The sequence below is a fragment of the Macrobrachium nipponense genome, chromosome 43 (genome assembly GCF_015104395.2).
Source record: "Macrobrachium nipponense isolate FS-2020 chromosome 43, ASM1510439v2, whole genome shotgun sequence".
In the NCBI taxonomy this organism is placed as follows: Eukaryota; Metazoa; Arthropoda; class Malacostraca; order Decapoda; family Palaemonidae; genus Macrobrachium; species Macrobrachium nipponense.
In genome coordinates, this window is record NC_061104.1 from 12,634,081 (window position 1) to 12,653,321 (window position 19,241).

At 49.4% G+C, this 19,241-nt stretch overlaps 1 protein-coding gene across 1 annotated transcript in view; it reads right to left on the reverse strand.

The window, feature by feature from the left end:
- Nucleotides 1-18,421: 18,421 nt before the first annotated feature.
- The window catches only part of LOC135213537 (sodium/glucose cotransporter 1-like), a 289,323-nt gene continuing 288,503 nt past the window's right edge, over nt 18,422-19,241 (reverse strand). The window contains exon 15 of the mRNA XM_064247470.1: nt 18,422-18,589. Coding sequence (XP_064103540.1) covers nt 18,578-18,589 — 12 coding nt within the window. The 3' untranslated portion in view covers nt 18,422-18,577. The remainder of the gene's footprint in view (nt 18,590-19,241) is intronic.

Genomic DNA, 19,241 nt, shown 5'->3' on the forward strand with positions numbered 1-19,241 from the left:
TCGAAGGCGGTCGATCTCCAATCCTTATTTTGTTTTCTTGAAGGGAAAGAATATAGGATGGAGATCGTTGTTCAGAATCCTACAAATATACTACGTATATTAACCTCGCGACATGATTCTGCTAAGCAGTTGAATTGTCCGAGGGGTAGGCGCATATCCTGGTTACTCTACGGATTGCAACGTAGACGAGAAGTATTCTAATTGAACTGCAACTCGGGGTTGCCTGCAACCTCCCTGGAGTTTCCAGTTTCAATTTTATATACTTATGGTGTTGTCACAACAACACCATTTAAGCTTTTATATTTACCGAAATTCGTTTCGCATAAATATAATTGCTCAAGCATATCTTTTTATGCTCGGTGGTTCTAGCCGAACGCATTCCTTCGTGGAAAGGATTACTTGGCAACTCAGAATGACGAGTCAGCGACAGCTACTGCGTATTGAATTGCTCAAGGCATTTCAGTATCAGCTGCCGCTTCGAGATGCACTGTTGATTATGTCTTTCTCACCTGCTTTGATTGAATACCAACCGTATCTCTGCCCAACAATCACGGACTTAAGTCTCTGATTAACGGGGATTCTCGCATACATGAATGACCATCTACTGCTGTGACACTAGTATTCATCGTCTTAGGTATTGCAAGAATTTTAAACAGAGATATCTATTCGACTCTCATCTTTCTGTTTACCGCACGGTAACAGAATTCTGTAATAGTCTCTTACTGCATCGTATCGCGATAATGCGAATGATTTTTGCGGAATCTGAGTTTGTCCTCAAAATATCTCTTATTCGGAGATGTGCAATTGTTCATTGTCCACCCCGGATTAGCAGATGTATTGAAAGACATGGCCTACTCCACACCTGCCAGCTCTACTTCCAAACGTTCAGCCCATGAGAAGCAGTTCTTCAGGCGGCTCTCCCTGTGTTTTCATTACTGAAGAACGCCCACTTTCACTGCACACCGGACAGCAATGAAATGGCGGTTAGCGTTTTCAGTCATTTCTAAGCACAGGTTCAGAATCTTGAGAATCCTTCTCTCGATTCGTCTGTGAAGACGTAGGTTGCATTCATTGCCTACCTTCGTCTTCAATGTCGCATAGTGTTGTTTCTCCTTAAGCTGAGATTCAACGTCTATGAGATTATCTTGCCGTCAGGGACCTCGGTCTTTTGAAGGCAATTGACTTTCGCCTTTTGAGCTTATGCATTAAGAGAATCATCGCCGCGCCGTCCGGCATCGGTGACTAACAAATATATTATTTGTTTGGTCTCTCAGCATAACTCTTTAAAGGGCGAAGGTCACGTGACTAACCCGGATGCTTGGACAACTTGCCTCACTACCGATTCCGAACCAGTCAGTCGGCAGCTGTCAGAGCGCCCGAGTCAGTTACGAACTATGCTGTGGACTTAGTTCGGTTGTTCCAGAGCAATCATTACTTAGTCTTAATATTTTGACAGTATGAGTACTGTACATAACCAAAGTCGAGAAGAGGGATAGGTCATACGACTATTCCCTTTTTTTCGTCTTAGGTAACTGCATGACTTTTCTTGCGAAGTCAAGCACAAAGGGATGGGGATTTGTGACGCTCGATTTCGTACCGATCTTCGTAGCGAAGACTCAGAACCCTTCGGTAACTGACGATTGGTTCGAGTCCTTCACAATACCCTCCCTAATGGTCTTCACTGCCTCCGATACGAAGGCTATGCTGCTTTGTCCTGTGAAGGCGCGACGGAGCTGTCTGAAGAAACTCGACACCCAGGATGAGTGTGGACGCCTCTTCATCATTCTCTCGCGTTTCGCAAGAACTTCTCCGTGGCGCAGGTAGTGAAGGCAGGGGCCTGGTCCAACCGGACCGCATGCACCTCCTTCTACCTTCAGGATTTTGCCCACAGGTCCTTGGATCTTTTTCCTTGGGAACCGTGGTGGTTGCTCAACACGTTGTGTAGTTAACCCAGACCCTCGCAGGCTGAACAGCATGGAGTCCTGGTGTGACCGTAAGAATGGATGAGTGAATGAGAGTGTGACTGGCTCCTCTTCCCATCTGTTTCTTCCCTCTACCTCTGGGTAGAGGGACACGGTCGTCACCCTGCTGGGTAAGGACGAGATGCAGGTGAGCTACTCAATAGAGCACCATCCTATCCCTTTCAGTAGGGATAGGAGTAATATCCACCACTTCCTCCAACAAGGGGGAGGAAGTGGATGCCAACTTGAGACAAACCCATCATTTTATGATTGTCTCTTGCAAACAGGAACAAGTTCTTGCTTGCTGGTACGAAGAGATACGCTTGCCTCTCTCTTAGTACTTGGCCCAGAGGTCTGACCATTGATCCTGCGGTGCACACCCCGATCAATCGGACAGAGGTTTGGATCCCTCCCTTGCTCTTACGACCAGGGAGGCACTTCAGGGTTGGACGAACACCAGTCTGTTCACCAAAAAGACTCAGATTCCTCCCACCAATAAGTGAGTCTTCCTATTGTTAAAGGACCGAGGGTTTGTATTACGTATCGGAACAAATGACAATTTGTCGAAAATTGCATTTTTCCTAACTATACAAACCTGAGGTCCTTTACATATAGTCCCACCTCATGCCACCCCTCACTGCAACTTTTTGCATGGGCCTAAAGCAAAAGTGATTCTTCACTTCTCGGGCGCGTGCACGATCGGACAAGTAGTTAACTACCGTTATCCCCTTGTTCGAAGCTTACGACCGTCCCAGCTGCCGCTAGTTACCTTCCTATTGTTAAAGGACCTCAGGTTTGTATAGTTAGGAAAAATGCAATTTTCGACAAATTGTCATTTTTCGACCATTTCGGTAGAGTCGAGTTGACCGAAGGTTAAAATTTTGGCACTTATTGTGATTTATATGAAAATATTTCAAAACTGATAAAAGCTGTAACCATGTGTTGTTTTTTTGTTGTATTTTACATGAAATTTTGCACTTTTTCATATATAAAACTCTATGTAGTAGCTAATATAAAACGGTGCAAAAATTATGACAAAGTGACAAAAGAATTTCTGAGATTTTCGGCAGAGCTACTGCGCGCAGACGTAAGGAAAAAATTTTTTTTTTTTTAATTCGCCATAAATCGAAATATTGTGCTAGAGACTTCCAATTTGTTGCAAAATGAAGGTAAATGATTGAATATTACTAGAATGTAGGAGCTGTAGTTTACAATTGCATTTGTTCCGATACGTAATACAAACCATCGTTCCTTTAACAATAGGAAGTAGCTAGCGGCAGCTGGAACGGTCGTAAGCTTCGAACAAGGGGAGAACGGTAGTTAACTGCTTGTCCGACAGTAGGTAAACAAATCACTTTTGCTTTCGGCCGCGGGTGTGAAGGACTATTCGTCATCGCTCTCTGCCCGCTTCATCGTCGTATGCTCTGTTTATATTGTGTTTTCTACTAATGGTTTGTTTGACTTGAAAATGAAACTGTAAGTACACTGTTTTCATTTTCATTACTTAATTATGAACCAACATGGAGCTATCGCCGTAGATGCGGCGATTTCCTCTCTTTTCATGAATTGAACCCTTGAATTATGTCTCTGTGCCGAGGGCGGGCGCGCTCGCGCCGAGTCATGTATTTTGGGCGAAAGTGTGTAATTGAAAAATGTTAGTACTCTTTTCATTATATTTTTGCCCTGTGCGTTCGTTCCCGAGAGCGTGATTGCGCTCGGCACGAGCCTTTTATTTTGTATGATAGAATGCAATGAAAGTGGATTCGCAATTGCAGTATTCTTTTCATTTTCATTTATTTATTTGCATAAATTTTAATTAGGATCAATTTTCGCTCTTACCCGGGAATTGATCTTTACGATTATTTTCTGTGAAAGTGAAATCGCAAGTGCAGTATTCTGTTTCATTTTAGATATATTTATGATCGCATCATATTATTAGGATCAAGTTTCCGCTCTTACCCGGGAATTGATCTTTTCCCCTTTAAGTTCTATGAAGTGAATTGCAAGGGGCAGTATTCTGCTTTCATGTTCATATACTTTTCACTCGCTGATGCGGGGGGGTGTTAGGGGAAGCGCAAGGTCTCGACAGGAAGTCGTCGGAAAGCTCTCCCGCGACTCCCTTGGTATCGATTCTTCGTCTCTTTCCTGCCCCCCGCTCAGCTTCCTCGTTGTACTTTGTATTTGGGGTCTTCCTTGCGTTCGGGGTGGGGCATGTCTTCCCCCCGTGCGTGAGGGAGCCCCTCTTACTAATCTCTCTGTGCTACCGCAGTGCTACAATCCGTGGGAGACAACCTTGGACAGGTATGGACCACCGCGGCGGCAGGGCGTGCCTAGCATCCACGGGCTGCTGCACCGTCTAGCGAGGTCTGGGGCGGTCTCCACTACTACCCCACGGCCGTTTATGCTGCTCCCCCCCGCCTGGTCTACACTCCCCATGCTGTGTCGGTGACGCCATCTGCCGCTTCTAGGGCCGCCGCCGCCACCTGTTTTCTTCGTGTTGCCTGCCCCAGACTTCCGCTGTTCCAGCAGCTCGCCCCTGGACCGGCCGCCAGTACCCAGGTTCCTGCTGGCTGCCGATGATTCTACGAGGCGATCGCTGGGCCTGCCGTACCTGCCGCTGATGTGATTCCCGCTGCTGGCTTGGCTGTCCCTTCTGGGTCTACCGCTCTGCCACTGTTCTGCCGCTCCTGAGCTGGTTGCTGTCCTGTCGCTCCTGGTTCCTGAGCCTGTCCATGCAGGTCCTGCCCACGGTGTGTCTTCCCCAGTCCCAGGTCCTTCCGGACAGGTGCAGTCGGGCCGTGTTGCTTCGGCAATAGCCCCGGCTCCGGCCTGGTTGGAGGACCTGACGACTGTCCTGCGTGAGCTGACGAGGAAGAGGAAAAAGAGGAAGGTGTCATCTTCGTCTTCATCGTCTGCTGCTGCCTCTTCCCCTTCGACTTCTAAGGCCCATAAGCCGAAGAAGAAGAAGGCTGCCTCATAAGAAGTCTCCTTCGGGAACTTCTAAGGGCCCGTCCCACCCTGGTGGGACGGGGGGTCCTTCTGCTGGTCTTCCTGCTCCTTCGGGAGCGGGGCCCGTCTCCCCTTCCGTAGGAAGAGATAGACGGGGACCAGAGGAGTACCGGTTAGCACTGGTACTTCCTCGCCTGGTGCTAGCGGCGATGCCGCTACGCCAGGTTCCGGTTCGGTCTCTCGTTCGCGAGAGATCTCGAGTGTACGTTCTCCCTCGGGAGACCGTGCAGCCAAGTTTCGGCGCCAAGACGCGGCACGGAGCAGAAGGCTAGTGAGAGCCGCTCAGGTGACTCTCGCCAGGCCAGCGGCCGCTCTTGCAGCGACCAGCTGGTAACCCGGGTTTCCCCCCTAAGAAGGCTCCTTCGGGAACTTCTGAGGGCTCGTTCCACTCCCGTGGGACGGGGGGGTTCTTCTGCCGGTCCTCCTGCTCTTTCGGGAACAGGGCCCGTCTCCCCTCCTGCAAGGAAGAAGACGGGGACCAGAGGCGTACCGACTACCACCGGTACTTCCTCGCCTGGTGTTTGCAGCGCTGCCGTTACGCCAGGTTCCGGCTCGGTCTCTCGTTCACGAGAACTTCCGAGTATACGATCTCCCGCGGGAGAGCGTATAGCCAAATTTTGGCGCCAGAGTTCGCTCGGCGCCAAGTACGTGGCACGGAGCAGAAGCTGGTGAGAGCCGCTCATGTGACTCGCAGCGACCAGCTGGTAACCCTGGTAGACGTGACTGTCTGACCAGCCACGAGCTGGCTGGGAAGAGGTTCCCTCGTTGGTGCCAGCCTCGGCTGGTACCAGCGGTATGACGCGCCGCGAGGACACGCACCGGTCTCACCGCGACAGTGGTCTCTGCAGGTCTCCTGACCGCCGCTCCCACAGGGACCAGGCAGATAGGGGGACCAGCAGCAGCTCCTCTGCACACGAGATCGGGGCCGCTGTTCTCGGTCCAGCCGTTTCCCTGGGAAACAGCTCGACTAGGCCTGCAAAGTAGCGATCGCCTGCAGCCCTCCAAGCCCGCTGGTTCTGCCAGCGAGCGAAAGAGGAGCGTCATGTCTTCCTCTCCCGTGCCTGCAACTTCCTCGGTTTGCACCAGGAAGAGCGAGGCACAGCGGGGTGATCGTGAGGGGCATACCCCACACGATCCCGTCATGACGCCGTAAGTACCAGGTACGATCTTCGGACCGACCAGGACGTACGCGCAAGTGGCAGGAGGAATCCGAGAGGGGTCTATCGCAGTTCCTCCTCCTTAAGGGGGAGGTCTCGGAATGCTCTTGTTCGAGGGGCTTGACGGTCCTACTCTGCAAGATGCTATGACTTCCGAGATCCAGAGGAACTTTGTCGAGGTTATGGCGCTGATTCATCAGCGCAACGACCTCGGGGAAGGATTGCCGCTCCCACCAGCAGAGCCCACGTCTCTGCTCAAGTCGTTTTGGGGCCCGAGAGGGAACCCAAACCGACGGTGGGTCTGCCGCGATCGGAGCTTGACGATTCTGTCTTGAACCAGAGTCTCTCGTCTCCGGACAAGAAGGCTCTCTCAGTTCTGGCCGGTCGATCAAGCTACTTCCACCTCCTCTACTGCGACAGCGGGGTTTCTACGTGTCTTCGGACACCGTATTTAAATACTCCTTCGGTCCTCCTGAGAGGTTTCGACCTCAACGAGGACTGGAATGAGTCGGAGGACGGTATCGGCTCTCTCCTGTCAGGTGTCGATCAGCCCCACCCAGACGACGTTCACAGTGGCGGCAGACCCTTACCTACAGTGAGAGTTTGTTACCCTCCTCGGGGAAAACGTTTTCTCCTGACGATACGTTTTCCCAGACTCTGAGAGGCCATCGCCGCAAGGCGATGGCTGCTCCTACTCTTCTCCAACTGCTAGTTCCACTGGGAAGGCGAGCGAGTATCCAATTCCTCCCCCATTCCCTCTTTCCTTACGGCTACGAAGGAAATGGGAGGGATCCTACAGAGATTTCTCTGTAGGATCCCACGTTGGGGACTGCGCTACCGGGGGACCTTCGGGTCCTACATGACGTAAGTCCCGGTCGTTGAGGAGGGATCCTGCCCCATTCTTGATTTCTACGGGAATCGAGACGACCACCAGCCGATATCGTTTGACGAATTCGGTGGGGGTTTCGCAGAGTGCTTAGAATTCTACGGAATTTCTAGCGCATTCAGTGTTTTCAAGTTTTTTACGATCTCCAAACACTTAGGCGAGACCACGGTCCAAAGTGAGCGAGACGAGAATCCCCGATAATTGTTACACGATAATCGGGAACCTCGCCTATGCTCGAATTCCTAGAATTTCTAGCATTGGGAAGAAGACTGCTGCTGAAAGAAGACTATCTCACAGTAGGCGACCAACTTGGAATAGAGAAGAACGGACGGGAACATCCAGTTTGGCTTGAACTATCGTCTTAGTTATTCTGTTCACCATTGAAGCTTTCCTTCGAGGAAGACTTCTCCTTCACTCTCTTTGATAGAGATCGAAGGTGGTCGATCTCCAATCCTTATTTTGTTTTCTTGAAGGAAAGAATTTAGGATGGAGATCGTTGTTCAGAATCCTACAAATATACTACGTATATTAACCTCGCGACATGATTCTGCTAAGCAGTTAGTTACTCTACGGATTGCGACTTAGACGAGGAGTATTCTAATTGAACTGCAACTCGGGGTTGCCTGCAACCTCCCAGGAGTTTCCAGTTCAATTTTATATACTTATGGTTTTGTCACGACAACACCATTTCAGCTTTTGTATTTACCGAAATTCGTTTAGCCTAAATATAATTGCTCGAGCATATCTTTTTATGCTCGGTGGTTCTAGCTGAACGCATTCCTTCGTGGAAAGGATTACTTGGCAACTCAGGATGACGAGTCAGCAACAGCTACTGCGTATTGAATTGCCCGAGGCATTTCAGTACCAGTTTGCCAAGCCTCGAGATGCACGGTTGGTTATGTTTTCTTTCTCCCCTTCTTTGATTGAATACCAACCGTATCTCTGCCCAACAATCACGGGCTTAAGTCTCTGATTAACGGGGATTCTCGCATACATGAATGACCATCTACTGCTGTGACGTCGAATTCATCGCCTTCAGTATTGCGAGAATTTACAACAGAGATATCTCTTCGACTTTCATCTTTCTTTTTGTTTACCGCACGGTAACAGAATTCTGTAATAGTCTCTTGCTGCATCCGCACTGCGATAATGCGAATGATTTTTGCGGAATCTGAGTTTGTCCTCAAATATCTCTTATTCGTAGGTGTGCAATTATTCATTGTTCACCCCGCCCCGGATTAGCAGATGTATTGAAAGACATCGCCTACTCCCACACCTGCCAGCTCTACTTCCAAACGTTTAGCCCATGAGAAGCGTTTTCTTCAGGCGGCTCTCCCCTGTGTTTCATTACTGAAAACGCCGCCCCGCTTTCATTGGAACTACGACTTCTGCACCGGACAGCAATGAAATAGCGGTTAGCGTTTTTCAGTCATTTGTAAGCACAGGTTATGAATCTTGAGAATCCTTCTCTCGATTCGTCTGTGAAGACGTAGGTTGCATTCAATGTCTACCTTCGTCTTCAATGGCACATAGTGTTGTTTCTCCTTAGCTGAGATTCAACAACTATGGAATGTCCTTGCCTTCAGGGACCTCGTCTCTAGAAGGCAAATTGACTTTCGCCTGTTGGGCACATGCCTTAAGAGAATAATCACCTCACCGTCCGGCATAGGTGACAAACAAATACACTATTTTTTTTTTTGTTTGGTCTCTCGGCATAACCCTTTTAAGGGCGAAAGTCACGTGACTTACTCGGATGCTTGGACAACTTGCCTCCTACCGAACGCAGTCAGTCGGCAGCTGTCAGAGCGCCCGAGTCAGTTACGAACTACGCTGTTGACTTAGTTCGGTTGTTACAGAGCAATCATTACTTCGTCTTAATAGCTTGTCACAGTACCCATACCATCGACACCCACCATGGAGTGTCGGTGTGGTCCTATCCACTACCGAGAACTTCGCTGCATGGGGATAGGAGGATGCGAGACATCTTCGTTGCAGACGGACAGACCAGTATGGTACTGGACATCACCGAAGTCGAAAGAAGAGGGATAGGTCATGCGACTATTCCCTTCTTTTCCTCTGAGGAAACTGCATGACTTCTCCTGTGAAGTCAAGCATCCAGGGGATGGGGATCCGTGATGCTCGATTTTGTACCGAACTTCGTAGCAAAGACTCAGAACCCTTCGGTCCCTGACGATCGGTTCGAGTCATTCACAATCCCCTCCCTAATGGACTTCACCGCCTTCGATGCGAAGGAGATGCTGCTTTGTCCGCAAGAACTTCTCCGTGGCGCAGGTACTGAAGGCAGGGGTCTGGTCCAACCAGACCACATGCAACCTCCTTCTACCTTCGGGAATATTGCCCACAGGTCCTTGAATCTTTTTGTTTATCCTTGGGACCCGTGGTTTGGCTTGAACTGCAACTAACACGTGTAGCGAAACCCAAGACCCTGCAGCGCAGGCTGAAGAGCATCGAGTGCCTGGTGTGACCGTAAGAAAAGGATGATGTGAATTGAGAGTGTGACTGGCTCCTCTTCCCATCTTTTCTTCCCCTCTACCTGTGGGTAGAGGGACACGGTCGTCACCCTGCTGGATAAGGACAAGATGCAGGTGAGCTACTCAACAGAGCCCCATCCTATCCCTTTCACTAGGGATAGGAGCGTATATCCACCACTTCCTCCAACAAGGGGGAGGAAGTGGATGCCAGCTTGAGACAAACCCATAATTTTATGATTGTCTCTTGCAAACAGGAACAAGTTCTTGCTTGCTGGTACGAAGAGATACGCTTGCCCCTCTCTTAGTACTTGGCCCATAGGCCTGACCATTGATCCTGCGGTGCACACCCAGATCAATCGGACAGGGGCTTGGATCCCTCCCTCGCTCTTACGACCAGGGAGGCATTCCAGGGATGGACGAACACCAGTCTGTTCATCAAAAGACTCGGATTCCTCCCACCAAGAAGTGAGTCTTCCTATTGTTAAAGGACCGATGGTTGTATACGTATCAGGAACAAATGACAATTTGTCGAAAATTGCATTTTTCCTAACTATACAAACCTGAGGTCCTTTACATATAGTCCCTCCTCATGTCACCCCTCACTCTGCGTATTTTGCATGGGCCAAAAGCAAAAGTGATTTGTTTACTGTCGGACAAGCAGTTAACTACCGTTCTCCCCTTGTTCGAAGCTTAAGACCGTTCCAGCTGCCGCTAGCTACAGTGGACCCCCCGTATTCGCGTTCTCCGGATTCGCGGACTCACACATTCGCGGACTCGCACATTCGCGGATTTCTCTCGGGAACGTTTCCCTACATTATTCGCGGAAAATTCGCGCATTCGCGGTATTTTTCTATGAGAAATATCCACAAATTCCTGGTTTTTGTTATCAATTTCATCATAAAATGCACTTTTTGTGATAAAACTATTAAAAAAACCAAGTATGAAAATTTTTAGTGGTTTTTCTTAAGTTTTAACTAACAAAATAGGCTGTTTTTAGCCTTTTTATAGGGGTTCCAAACATTCGCGGATTCTAACTATTCACGGGGGGGTCTGGTACGCATCCCCCACGAATACGGGGGGACCACTGTACTTCCTTTTGTTAAAGGACCTCAGGTTTGTATAGTTAGGAAAAATGCAATTTTCGACAAATTGTCATTTGTTCCGATACGTAATACAAACCCTCGGTCCTTTAACAATAGGAAGGTAACTAGCGGCAGCTGGGACGGTCGTAAGCTTCGAACAAGGGGAGAACGGTAGTTAACTGCTTGTCCGATCGTGCGCGCGCCCGCGCGCCCGAGAGGTGAAGAATCACTTTTGCTTTCGGCCGCGGGTGTGAAGGACGTGTTCGTCATCTCTCTCTCTGCCCACTTCATCGTCGTATGCTTTGTTTATATGTTTTTCTTACTAATGGTTTGTTTTGACTTGAAAATGAAATAAACTGTAAGTACACTGTTTCATTTTCATTACTAATTATGAATCAACATGGAGCTATCGCCGTAGATGCGGCGATTTCCGCTCTTTTCGTGAAATGACTTTGATTATATGGCTCGGTGCCGAGGGTGGGCGGGCGCACTCGCGCCGAGTCAGTATTTTTTTGGGCTAAAGTGTGTATGAAAGATGTAAGTATCTTTTCATTATATTTTTGCCCTGTGCGTTCGTTGCCGAGAGCGTGATTGCGCTCGGCATGAGCCTCTTATTTGTATGAATAGAATGCAATGAAAGTGGATTCGCAATGCAGTATTCTTTTCATTTTCATTTATTAGTTGCATCAAATTTAATTTTGGATCAATTTCCGCTCTTACCCGGGAATTAATCCTTACGATTTATTTATGTGAAAGTGAAAATCGCAAGTGCAGTATTCTGTTTCATTTTCATATATATTTTATGATAGCATCATTATTAGTATGGATCAAGTTTGTTCCGGGCTCTTACCCGGGAATTGATCTTTCCCCCCTTTAAGTTCTATGAAGTGAATCGCAAGTGCAGTATTCTGTTTCATTTTCATATTACTTTTCACTGCTGTGCGGGGGGTAGGGGAAGCGAAGGTTCTGCCAGGAAGTCGTCGGAAAGCTCTCCCGCGACTCCCTTGGTATCCGATTCTTCGTCTTCTTTCCTGCCCCCCGCTCAGATTCTTCGTTGTATTTTGTATTTGGGGTCTTCCTTGCGCTCGGGGTGGGGCATGTCTCCCCCCCGTGCGTGAGGGAACCCCTCTTACTAATCTGTCTGTGCTACCGCAGGTGCTACATCCGTGGGAGACGACCTTGGACAGGTATGGGCCACTGCGGCTGCAGGGCGTGCCTAGCATCCACGATCTGCTGCAGCGTCTAGCGAGGTCTGGGGCGGTGATCTTGGAGCGGTCTCCACTACAACTTCATGCTGTGTCGGTGACGCCGTCTGCCGCTACTAGGGGCCGGTCGCCGCCGTACCGAGGAGGGGTATGCCGCCGCCGCCGCCTGTGTTTTCTTCGTGTTGCCTGCCCCAGACTTCCGCTGTCCCAGCAGCTCGCCCCTGGACCGGCCGCCAGTAACCAGGTTCCCGCTGGCTGCCGATGATTCTACGAGGCGATGGCTGGGCCTGCCGTACCTGTCGCTGATGTGGTTCCCGCTACTGGCTTGGCTGTCCCTTCTGTGTTTACCGCTGCCGCTGTTCCTGCCGCTCCTGAGCTGGTTGCTGTTCCTGTCGCTCCTGGTTCCTGCGCCTGTCCATGCTGGTCCTGCCCATGGTGTGTCTTCCCCAGTCCCAGGTCTTTCCGGACAGGTGCAGTCGGGCCGTGTTGCTTCGGCAATAGGCCCGACTCCTGCCTGGATGGAGGACCTGACGACTGTCCTGCGTGAGCTGACGAAGAAGCGGAAGGTGTCATCTTCGTCTTCGTCTGCTGCTGCCTCTTCCCCTTCGACTTCTAAGGCCCATAAGCCGAAGAAGAAGAAGGCTGCCTCCCCCCCCACCCCCCTAAGAAGTCTCCTTCGGGAACTTCTAAGGGCCCGTCCCCACCGAGGTGGGACGGGGGGTCCTTCTTGCTGGTCCTCCTGCTCCTTCGGGAGCGGGGCCCGTCTCCCCTTCCGTAAGGAAGTGATAGACGGGACCGAGAGGATATCGGTTAGCTCTGGTACTTCCTCGCCTGGTGCTAGCGGCGATGCCGCTACGCCAGGTTCCGACTCGGTCTCTCGTTCGCGGGAGATCCCGAGTGTACGCTCTCCCTCGGGAGACCGTGCAGCCAAAGTTTCGGCGCCAGAGTTCGCTCGGAGCCAAGACCGCGGCACGGAGCAGAAGGCTGGCTGAGAACCAACTTCAGGTGAACTCTCGCCACGGCCAGCGGTGCTCTTTCCGCAGCGACCAGCTGGTAAACCCGGGGTTTTGGCCCCCTAAGAAAGACTCCCTTCGGGAACTTCCGAAGGGCTCGTCTCACTCCCGGTGTGACGGGGGGGTTCTTCTGCTGGTCCTCCTGTTCCTTCGGGAACGGGGCCCGTCTCCTCTTCTGAGAAGAAGAAGAAGACGGGGACCAAGGGTGTGCTGGCTACCGCTGGTACACCCTCGCCTGGTCTTGGCAGCTCTGCTGCTAAGCCAGGTACCGGCTCGGTTTCTCGTCCGCGAGAAGTTCCGAGTGTACGGTCTCCTTCGGGTGACCGTGCAGCCAAAGTTAAGACGCCTGAGTTTCGCTCAGCGTCATGACCGAGGCACGGAGTAGAAGACTGTCGAGAGCCGCTCAGATGACTCTCAGCCAGGCCAGCTGGCCGCTCTCGTAGCGACCAGCCGGTACCTCGGGTTGTGGACGTGACGGTCCTCTGACCGACCACGGTTGAGGCTGGGAAGAGGTCCCCCACCAGGTCCCCTCGACCGACGGTAACCAGCCTCGGCTTGGTACCAGCGGTTTGACGTGCCGCCGCGGACGCTCACCGGCGGTCTACCGCGGAAAGTGAGCTCTGCAGGGTACACCTGACCGCCGCTCCCACAGGGACCGGGCGGATACGGTAACCAGCAGCAGCTCGTCTGACGCACGGGACCGGGGTCGACGTGCTCAGTCGAGCCGCTCGCCACAGGTGAGCGGCACGGCCAGGCCTGCAGATCGATCCCCACCGCGGGTTTGGTGATCGGCTGCAGCCCCCCACGTACGCTGGTCCTGCCAGCGAGCGGGGGGGGAGCGTCAGGTCTGTCTCTCCACTACCTTCAACTTCCTCGGGCTACACCGGGAAGAGCGAGGTAGCTAGGAGTGATCGTGAGAGGTGCGCCGCTCACGATCCCGTCACGACGCCGCAGGTGCCACGTATGGTCTTAGGACAACCAGGACGTACGCGCAAGTGATTGGGAGGCGACCGTCAGGGGGGGGAGGGGGTAGCGTCAGTTCTGTCTCTCCGATACCTTCAACTTCCTCGGCATACGCCAGGAAGAGCGAGGTATATAGGAGTGATCGTGAGAGATGCGCCGCTCACGATCCCGTCACGACGCCGCACGTGACCAGGTATGGTCTTAGGACCAGCCAGGACGTACGCGCAAGTGATTGGACGGCAACCGTCAGGATCTGTTGCTGGTCCTTCTTCTGAAGGAGGAGGGTCTTGGGAGCTGCTCTTGTTGGAGGGACTGGACGGTCCTACTCCTCAAGACGCTGTAACTTCCGAGATTCAGAGTAACTTTGCCCAGGTTATTGCACTGATTCGTCAGCACAACGACCTGGGGGAAGGATCGCCGCTCCCACCAGCAGAGCCCATGTCTCTGCTCAAGTCGTTTTGGGGCCCGAGAGGGAACCCAAACCGACGGTGGGTTTGCCGCGATCGGAGCTTGCCGATTCTGTCTTGAACCAGTGTCTCTCGTCTCCGGACAAGAAGGCTCTCTCAGTTCTGGCCGGTCGATCAAGCTACTTCCACCTCCTCTACTGTGATAGCGGCGTTTCTACGTGTCTTCGGACACCGTATTTAAATACTCTTTCGGTCCTCCTGAGAGGTTTCGACCTCGACGAGGACTGGAATGAGTCGGAGGACGGTATCGGCTCTTTCCTGTCAGGTGTCGATCAGCCCCACCCAGACGACGTTCTCAGTGGCGGCAGACCCTTACCTACAGTGAGAGTTCGTAACCCTCCTCGGGAAAACGTTTTCTCCTGACGATACGTTTTCCCAGACTCTGAGAGGCCATCGCCGCAAGGCGATGGCTGCTCCTAATCTTCTCCAACTGCTAGTTCCACTGGGAAGGCGAGCGAGTATCCAATTCCTCCCCCATTCCCTCTCTCCTTACGGCTACGAGGGAAAGGGGAGGGATCCTACAGAGATTTCTCTGTAGGATCCCACGTTGGGGACTGCGCTACCCGGGGGGACCTTCGGATCCTACCTGACGTAAGCCCCGGTCGTTGAGGAGGGATCCTGCCCCATTCTCGATTTCTACGGGAATCGAGAGGACCACCAGCCGATGTCGTTTGACGAATTCGGTGGGGGTTTCGCAGACTCCTTAGAATTCTACGGAATTTCTAGCGCATTCAGAGTGTTCGAGTTTCTTACGATCTCCAAACACTTATGTGAGACCACGGTCCAAAGTGAGCGAGACGAGAATCCCCGATATGTTACACGATAATCGGGAACCTCACCTATGCTCGAATTCCTGGAATTTCTAGCATTAGGAAGAAGACTGCTGCTGAAAGAAGACTATCTCACAGTAGGCGACCAACCTGGAATAGAGAAGAACGGACGTGAATATCCAGTTTGGCTTGAAATATCGTCTTAGTATTCTGTTCACCATTGAAGCTTTCCTTCGAGGAAGACTTCTTCACTCTCTTTGATAGAGATCGAAGGTGGTCGATCTCCAATCCTTATTTTGTTTTCTTGAAGGAAAGAATTTAGGATGGAGATCGTTGTTCAGAATCCTACAAATATACTACGTATATTAACCTCGCGACATGATTCTGCTAAGCAGTTGAATGGTCCGAGGGGTAGGCGCATATCCTGGTTATTCTACGGATTGCGACTTAGACGAGAAGTATTCTAATTGAACTGCAACTCGGGGTTGCCTGCAACCTCCCAGGAGTTTCCAGTTTCAATTTTATATACTTAAGGTGTCACAACAACACCATTTAAGCTTTTATATTTACCGAAATTCGTTTCGCATAAATATAATTGCTCGAGCATATCTTTTTATGCTCGATGGTTCTAGCCGAACGCATTCCTTCGTGGAAAGGATTACTTGGCAACTCAGGATGACGAGTCAGCGACAGCTACTGCGTATTGAATTGCCCGAGGCATTTCAGTACCAGCTGCCGCTTCAAGATGGACGGTTGGTTATGTCTTTCTCACCTGCTTTGATTGAATACCAACCGTATCTCTGCCCAACAATCACGGACTTAAGTCTCTTGATTAATGGGGATTCTCGCATACATGAATGACCATCTACTGCTGTGACGCTAGTATTCATCGTCTTCGGTATTGCGAGAATTTTAAACAGAGATATCTATTCGACTCTCATCTTTCTGTTTACCGCACGGTAACAGAATTCTGTAATAGTCTCTTGCTGCATCGTATCTCGATAATGCGAATGATTTTTGCGGAATCTGAGTTTGTCCTCAAAATATCTTGTATTCGGAGGTGTGCAATTGTTCATTGTTCACCCCGGATTAGCAGATGTATTGAAAGACATCGCCTACTCCCACACCTGCCAGCTCTACTTCCAAACGTTCAGCCCATGAGAAGCAGTTCTTCAGGCGGCTCTCCCCTGTGTTTCATTACTGAAGAACGCCCACTTTCACTGCACACCGGACAGCAATGAAATGGCGGTTAGCGTTTTCAGTCATTTGTAAGCACAGGTTTAGAATCTTGAGATTCCTTCTCTCGATTCAGCTGGAAGACGTAGGTTGCATTCATTGCCTACCTTCGTCTTCAACGTCACATAGTGGTGTTTCTCCTTAAGCTGAGATTCAACGTCTATGAGATTTTCTTGCCATCAGGGACCTCGGTCTTTTGAAGGCAATTGACTTTCGCCTTTTGAGCTTATGCATTAAGAGAATCATCGCCGCGCCGTCCGGCATTGGTGACTAACAAATATATTATTTGTTTGGTCTCTCAGCATAACTCTTTAAAGGGCGAAGGTCACGTGACTTACCCGGATGCTTGGACAACTTGCCTCTACTGATTCCGAACCAGTCAGTCGGCAGCTGTCAGAGCGCCCGAGTCAGTTACGAACTATGCTGTTGACTTAGTTCGGTTGTTCCAGAACAATCATTACTTCGTCTTAATAGCTTGTCAGTATGAGTACTGTACATAACCAAAGTCGAGAAGAGGGATAGGTCATACGACTATTCCCTTCTTTTCGTCTTAGGTAACTGCATGACTTCTCTTGAGAAGTCAAGCACAAAGGGATGGGGATTTGTGACGCTCGATTTCGTACCGATCTTCGTAGCGAAGACTCAGAACCCTTCGGTAACTGACGATTGGTTCGAGTCCTTCACAATACCCTCCCTAATGGACTTCACCGCCTCCGATACGAAGGCTATGCTGCTTTGTCCTGTGAAGGCGCGACGGAGCTGTCTGAAGAAACTCGACACCCAGGATGAGTGTGGACGCCTCTTCATCATTCTCTCGCGTTCCGCAAGAACTTCTCCGTGGCGCAGGTAGTGAAGGCAGGGGCTGGTCCAACCGGACCGCATTGCACCTCCTTCTACCTTCGGGGGATATTGCCCACAGTTCCTTGGATCTTTTTCCTTGGGAACCGTGGTGGTTGCTCAACACGTTGTGTAGTTAACCCAGACCCTAGCAGGCTGAACAGCATCGAGTCCTGGTGTGACCGTAAGAATGGATGAGGAATGAGAGTGACTGGCTCCTCTTCCCATCTTTTTCTTCCCTCTACCTCTGGGTAGAGGGACACGGTCGTCACCCTGCTGGGTAAGGACGAGATGCAGGTGAGCTACTCAATAGAGCACCATCCTATCCCTTTCAGTAGGGATAGGAGTAAATATCCACCACTTCCTCCAACAAGGGGGAGGAAGTGGATGCCAACTTGAGACAACCCATCATTTTATGATTGTCTCTTGCAAACAGGAACAAGTTCTTGCTTGCTGGTACGAAGAGATACGTTTGCCTCTCTCTTAGTACTTGGCCCAGAGGTCTGACCATTGATCCTGCGGTGCACACCCCGATCAATCGGACAGAGGTTTGGATCCCTCCCTTGCTCTTACGACCAGGGAGGCACTCCAGGGTTGGACGAACACCAGTCTGTTCACCAAAAAGACTCAGATTCCTCCCACCAAGAAGTGAGTCTTCCTATTGTTAAAGGACCGAGGGTTTGTATTACGTATCGGAACAAATGACAATTTGTCGAAAATTGCATTTTTCCTAACTATACAAACCTGAGGTCCTTTACATATAGTCCCACCTCATGCCACCCCTCACTCTGCAACTTTTTGCATGGGCCTAAAGCAAAAGTGATTCTTCACCTCTCGGGCGCGCGCACGATCAGACAAGCAGTTAACTACCGTTCTCCCCTTGTTCGAAGCTTACGACCGTCCCAGCTGCCGCTAGTTACCTTCCTATTGTTAAAAGACCTCAGGATTGTATAGTTAGGAAAAATGCAATTTTCGACAAATTGTCATTTTTCGACCATTTCGGTTGAGTCAAAGTTGACCAAAGGTTGAAATTTTGGCACATCGTGACTTAAAGCTTTATGTAATGGCTAATATGAAACTGTGCAAACATTACAACAAACGATGAAAGAATTTCTATTTTCGGCAGAGTTACAGCATGCAGATGTAAGGAAAAAGTTTTTTTCAAAAATTCACCATAAATCAAAATATTGTACTAGAGACTTCCAATTTGTTGCAAAGTAAAGGTAAATTATTGAATATTACTAGAATGTAAGTGTAATATTTTTCAAACACTTTTATTTAATAAACCATGCTAAGCATGACATATGGGATGGTCCTAAGTCGAGGTGCAATCAGAAACTCTATAAAAAACCATAACAATATTTATTAAAAAAAAAAAAACTCACAGTTCACCGTTTAACACTCTTATAGCATTTTGAAAATGAACATTAACAGATGAACAATTGACTTTCATATGACTTCAAATTAAATCCTTCGTGGGTAAAGGTTGGAGAGGACCTCTACTCCAGAAGCTGAAAACAGAAACAAAAGCCATATATAAACAAAAAAAAATTACATACATTTAACACTGCACTAATTCTCAATGACTGGCTATAACAGATTAACATTGTACAATAATATAAATGGCTTCAAAACACTATATTTTTGAAATAAAGTAAACAAATACAAAGACCACCCTCACCTCCACCCTGTGCGAGTCTCAGCCGTGAACTAAGGCAGCGGCTACGAAAAGAAAGATGGCGAATGGGGATGACGACGACAAAATGACATTAGAACTAAAACATTATTGGAACATAATAAAAATAGGAAAAAAAAAATAATTTTTACAGTAAGAGTTTTAGCTTACAATTGCATTTTTCAACCATTTCGGTCGAGTTGAAGTTGACCAAAGGTTGAAAATTTGGCACTAATCGTTATTTATATGAAAATAATTCAAAACTTATAAAAGCTACAACCATGGGTTGTTTTTTGTTGTATTCTACATGAAATTGCACACGTTTTCATATATAAAACTTTATAAATAGATATATGCCACGAAGGAAAATAAACAACGGAGTATCCGCAAGACCTTTCGACATTCAAACGTCCTTTACTAAGCAGATGAATTGACATACATGAAGAAAAAGACAAAACAAGAAGATTCGTATAACTGACAGATAGGGA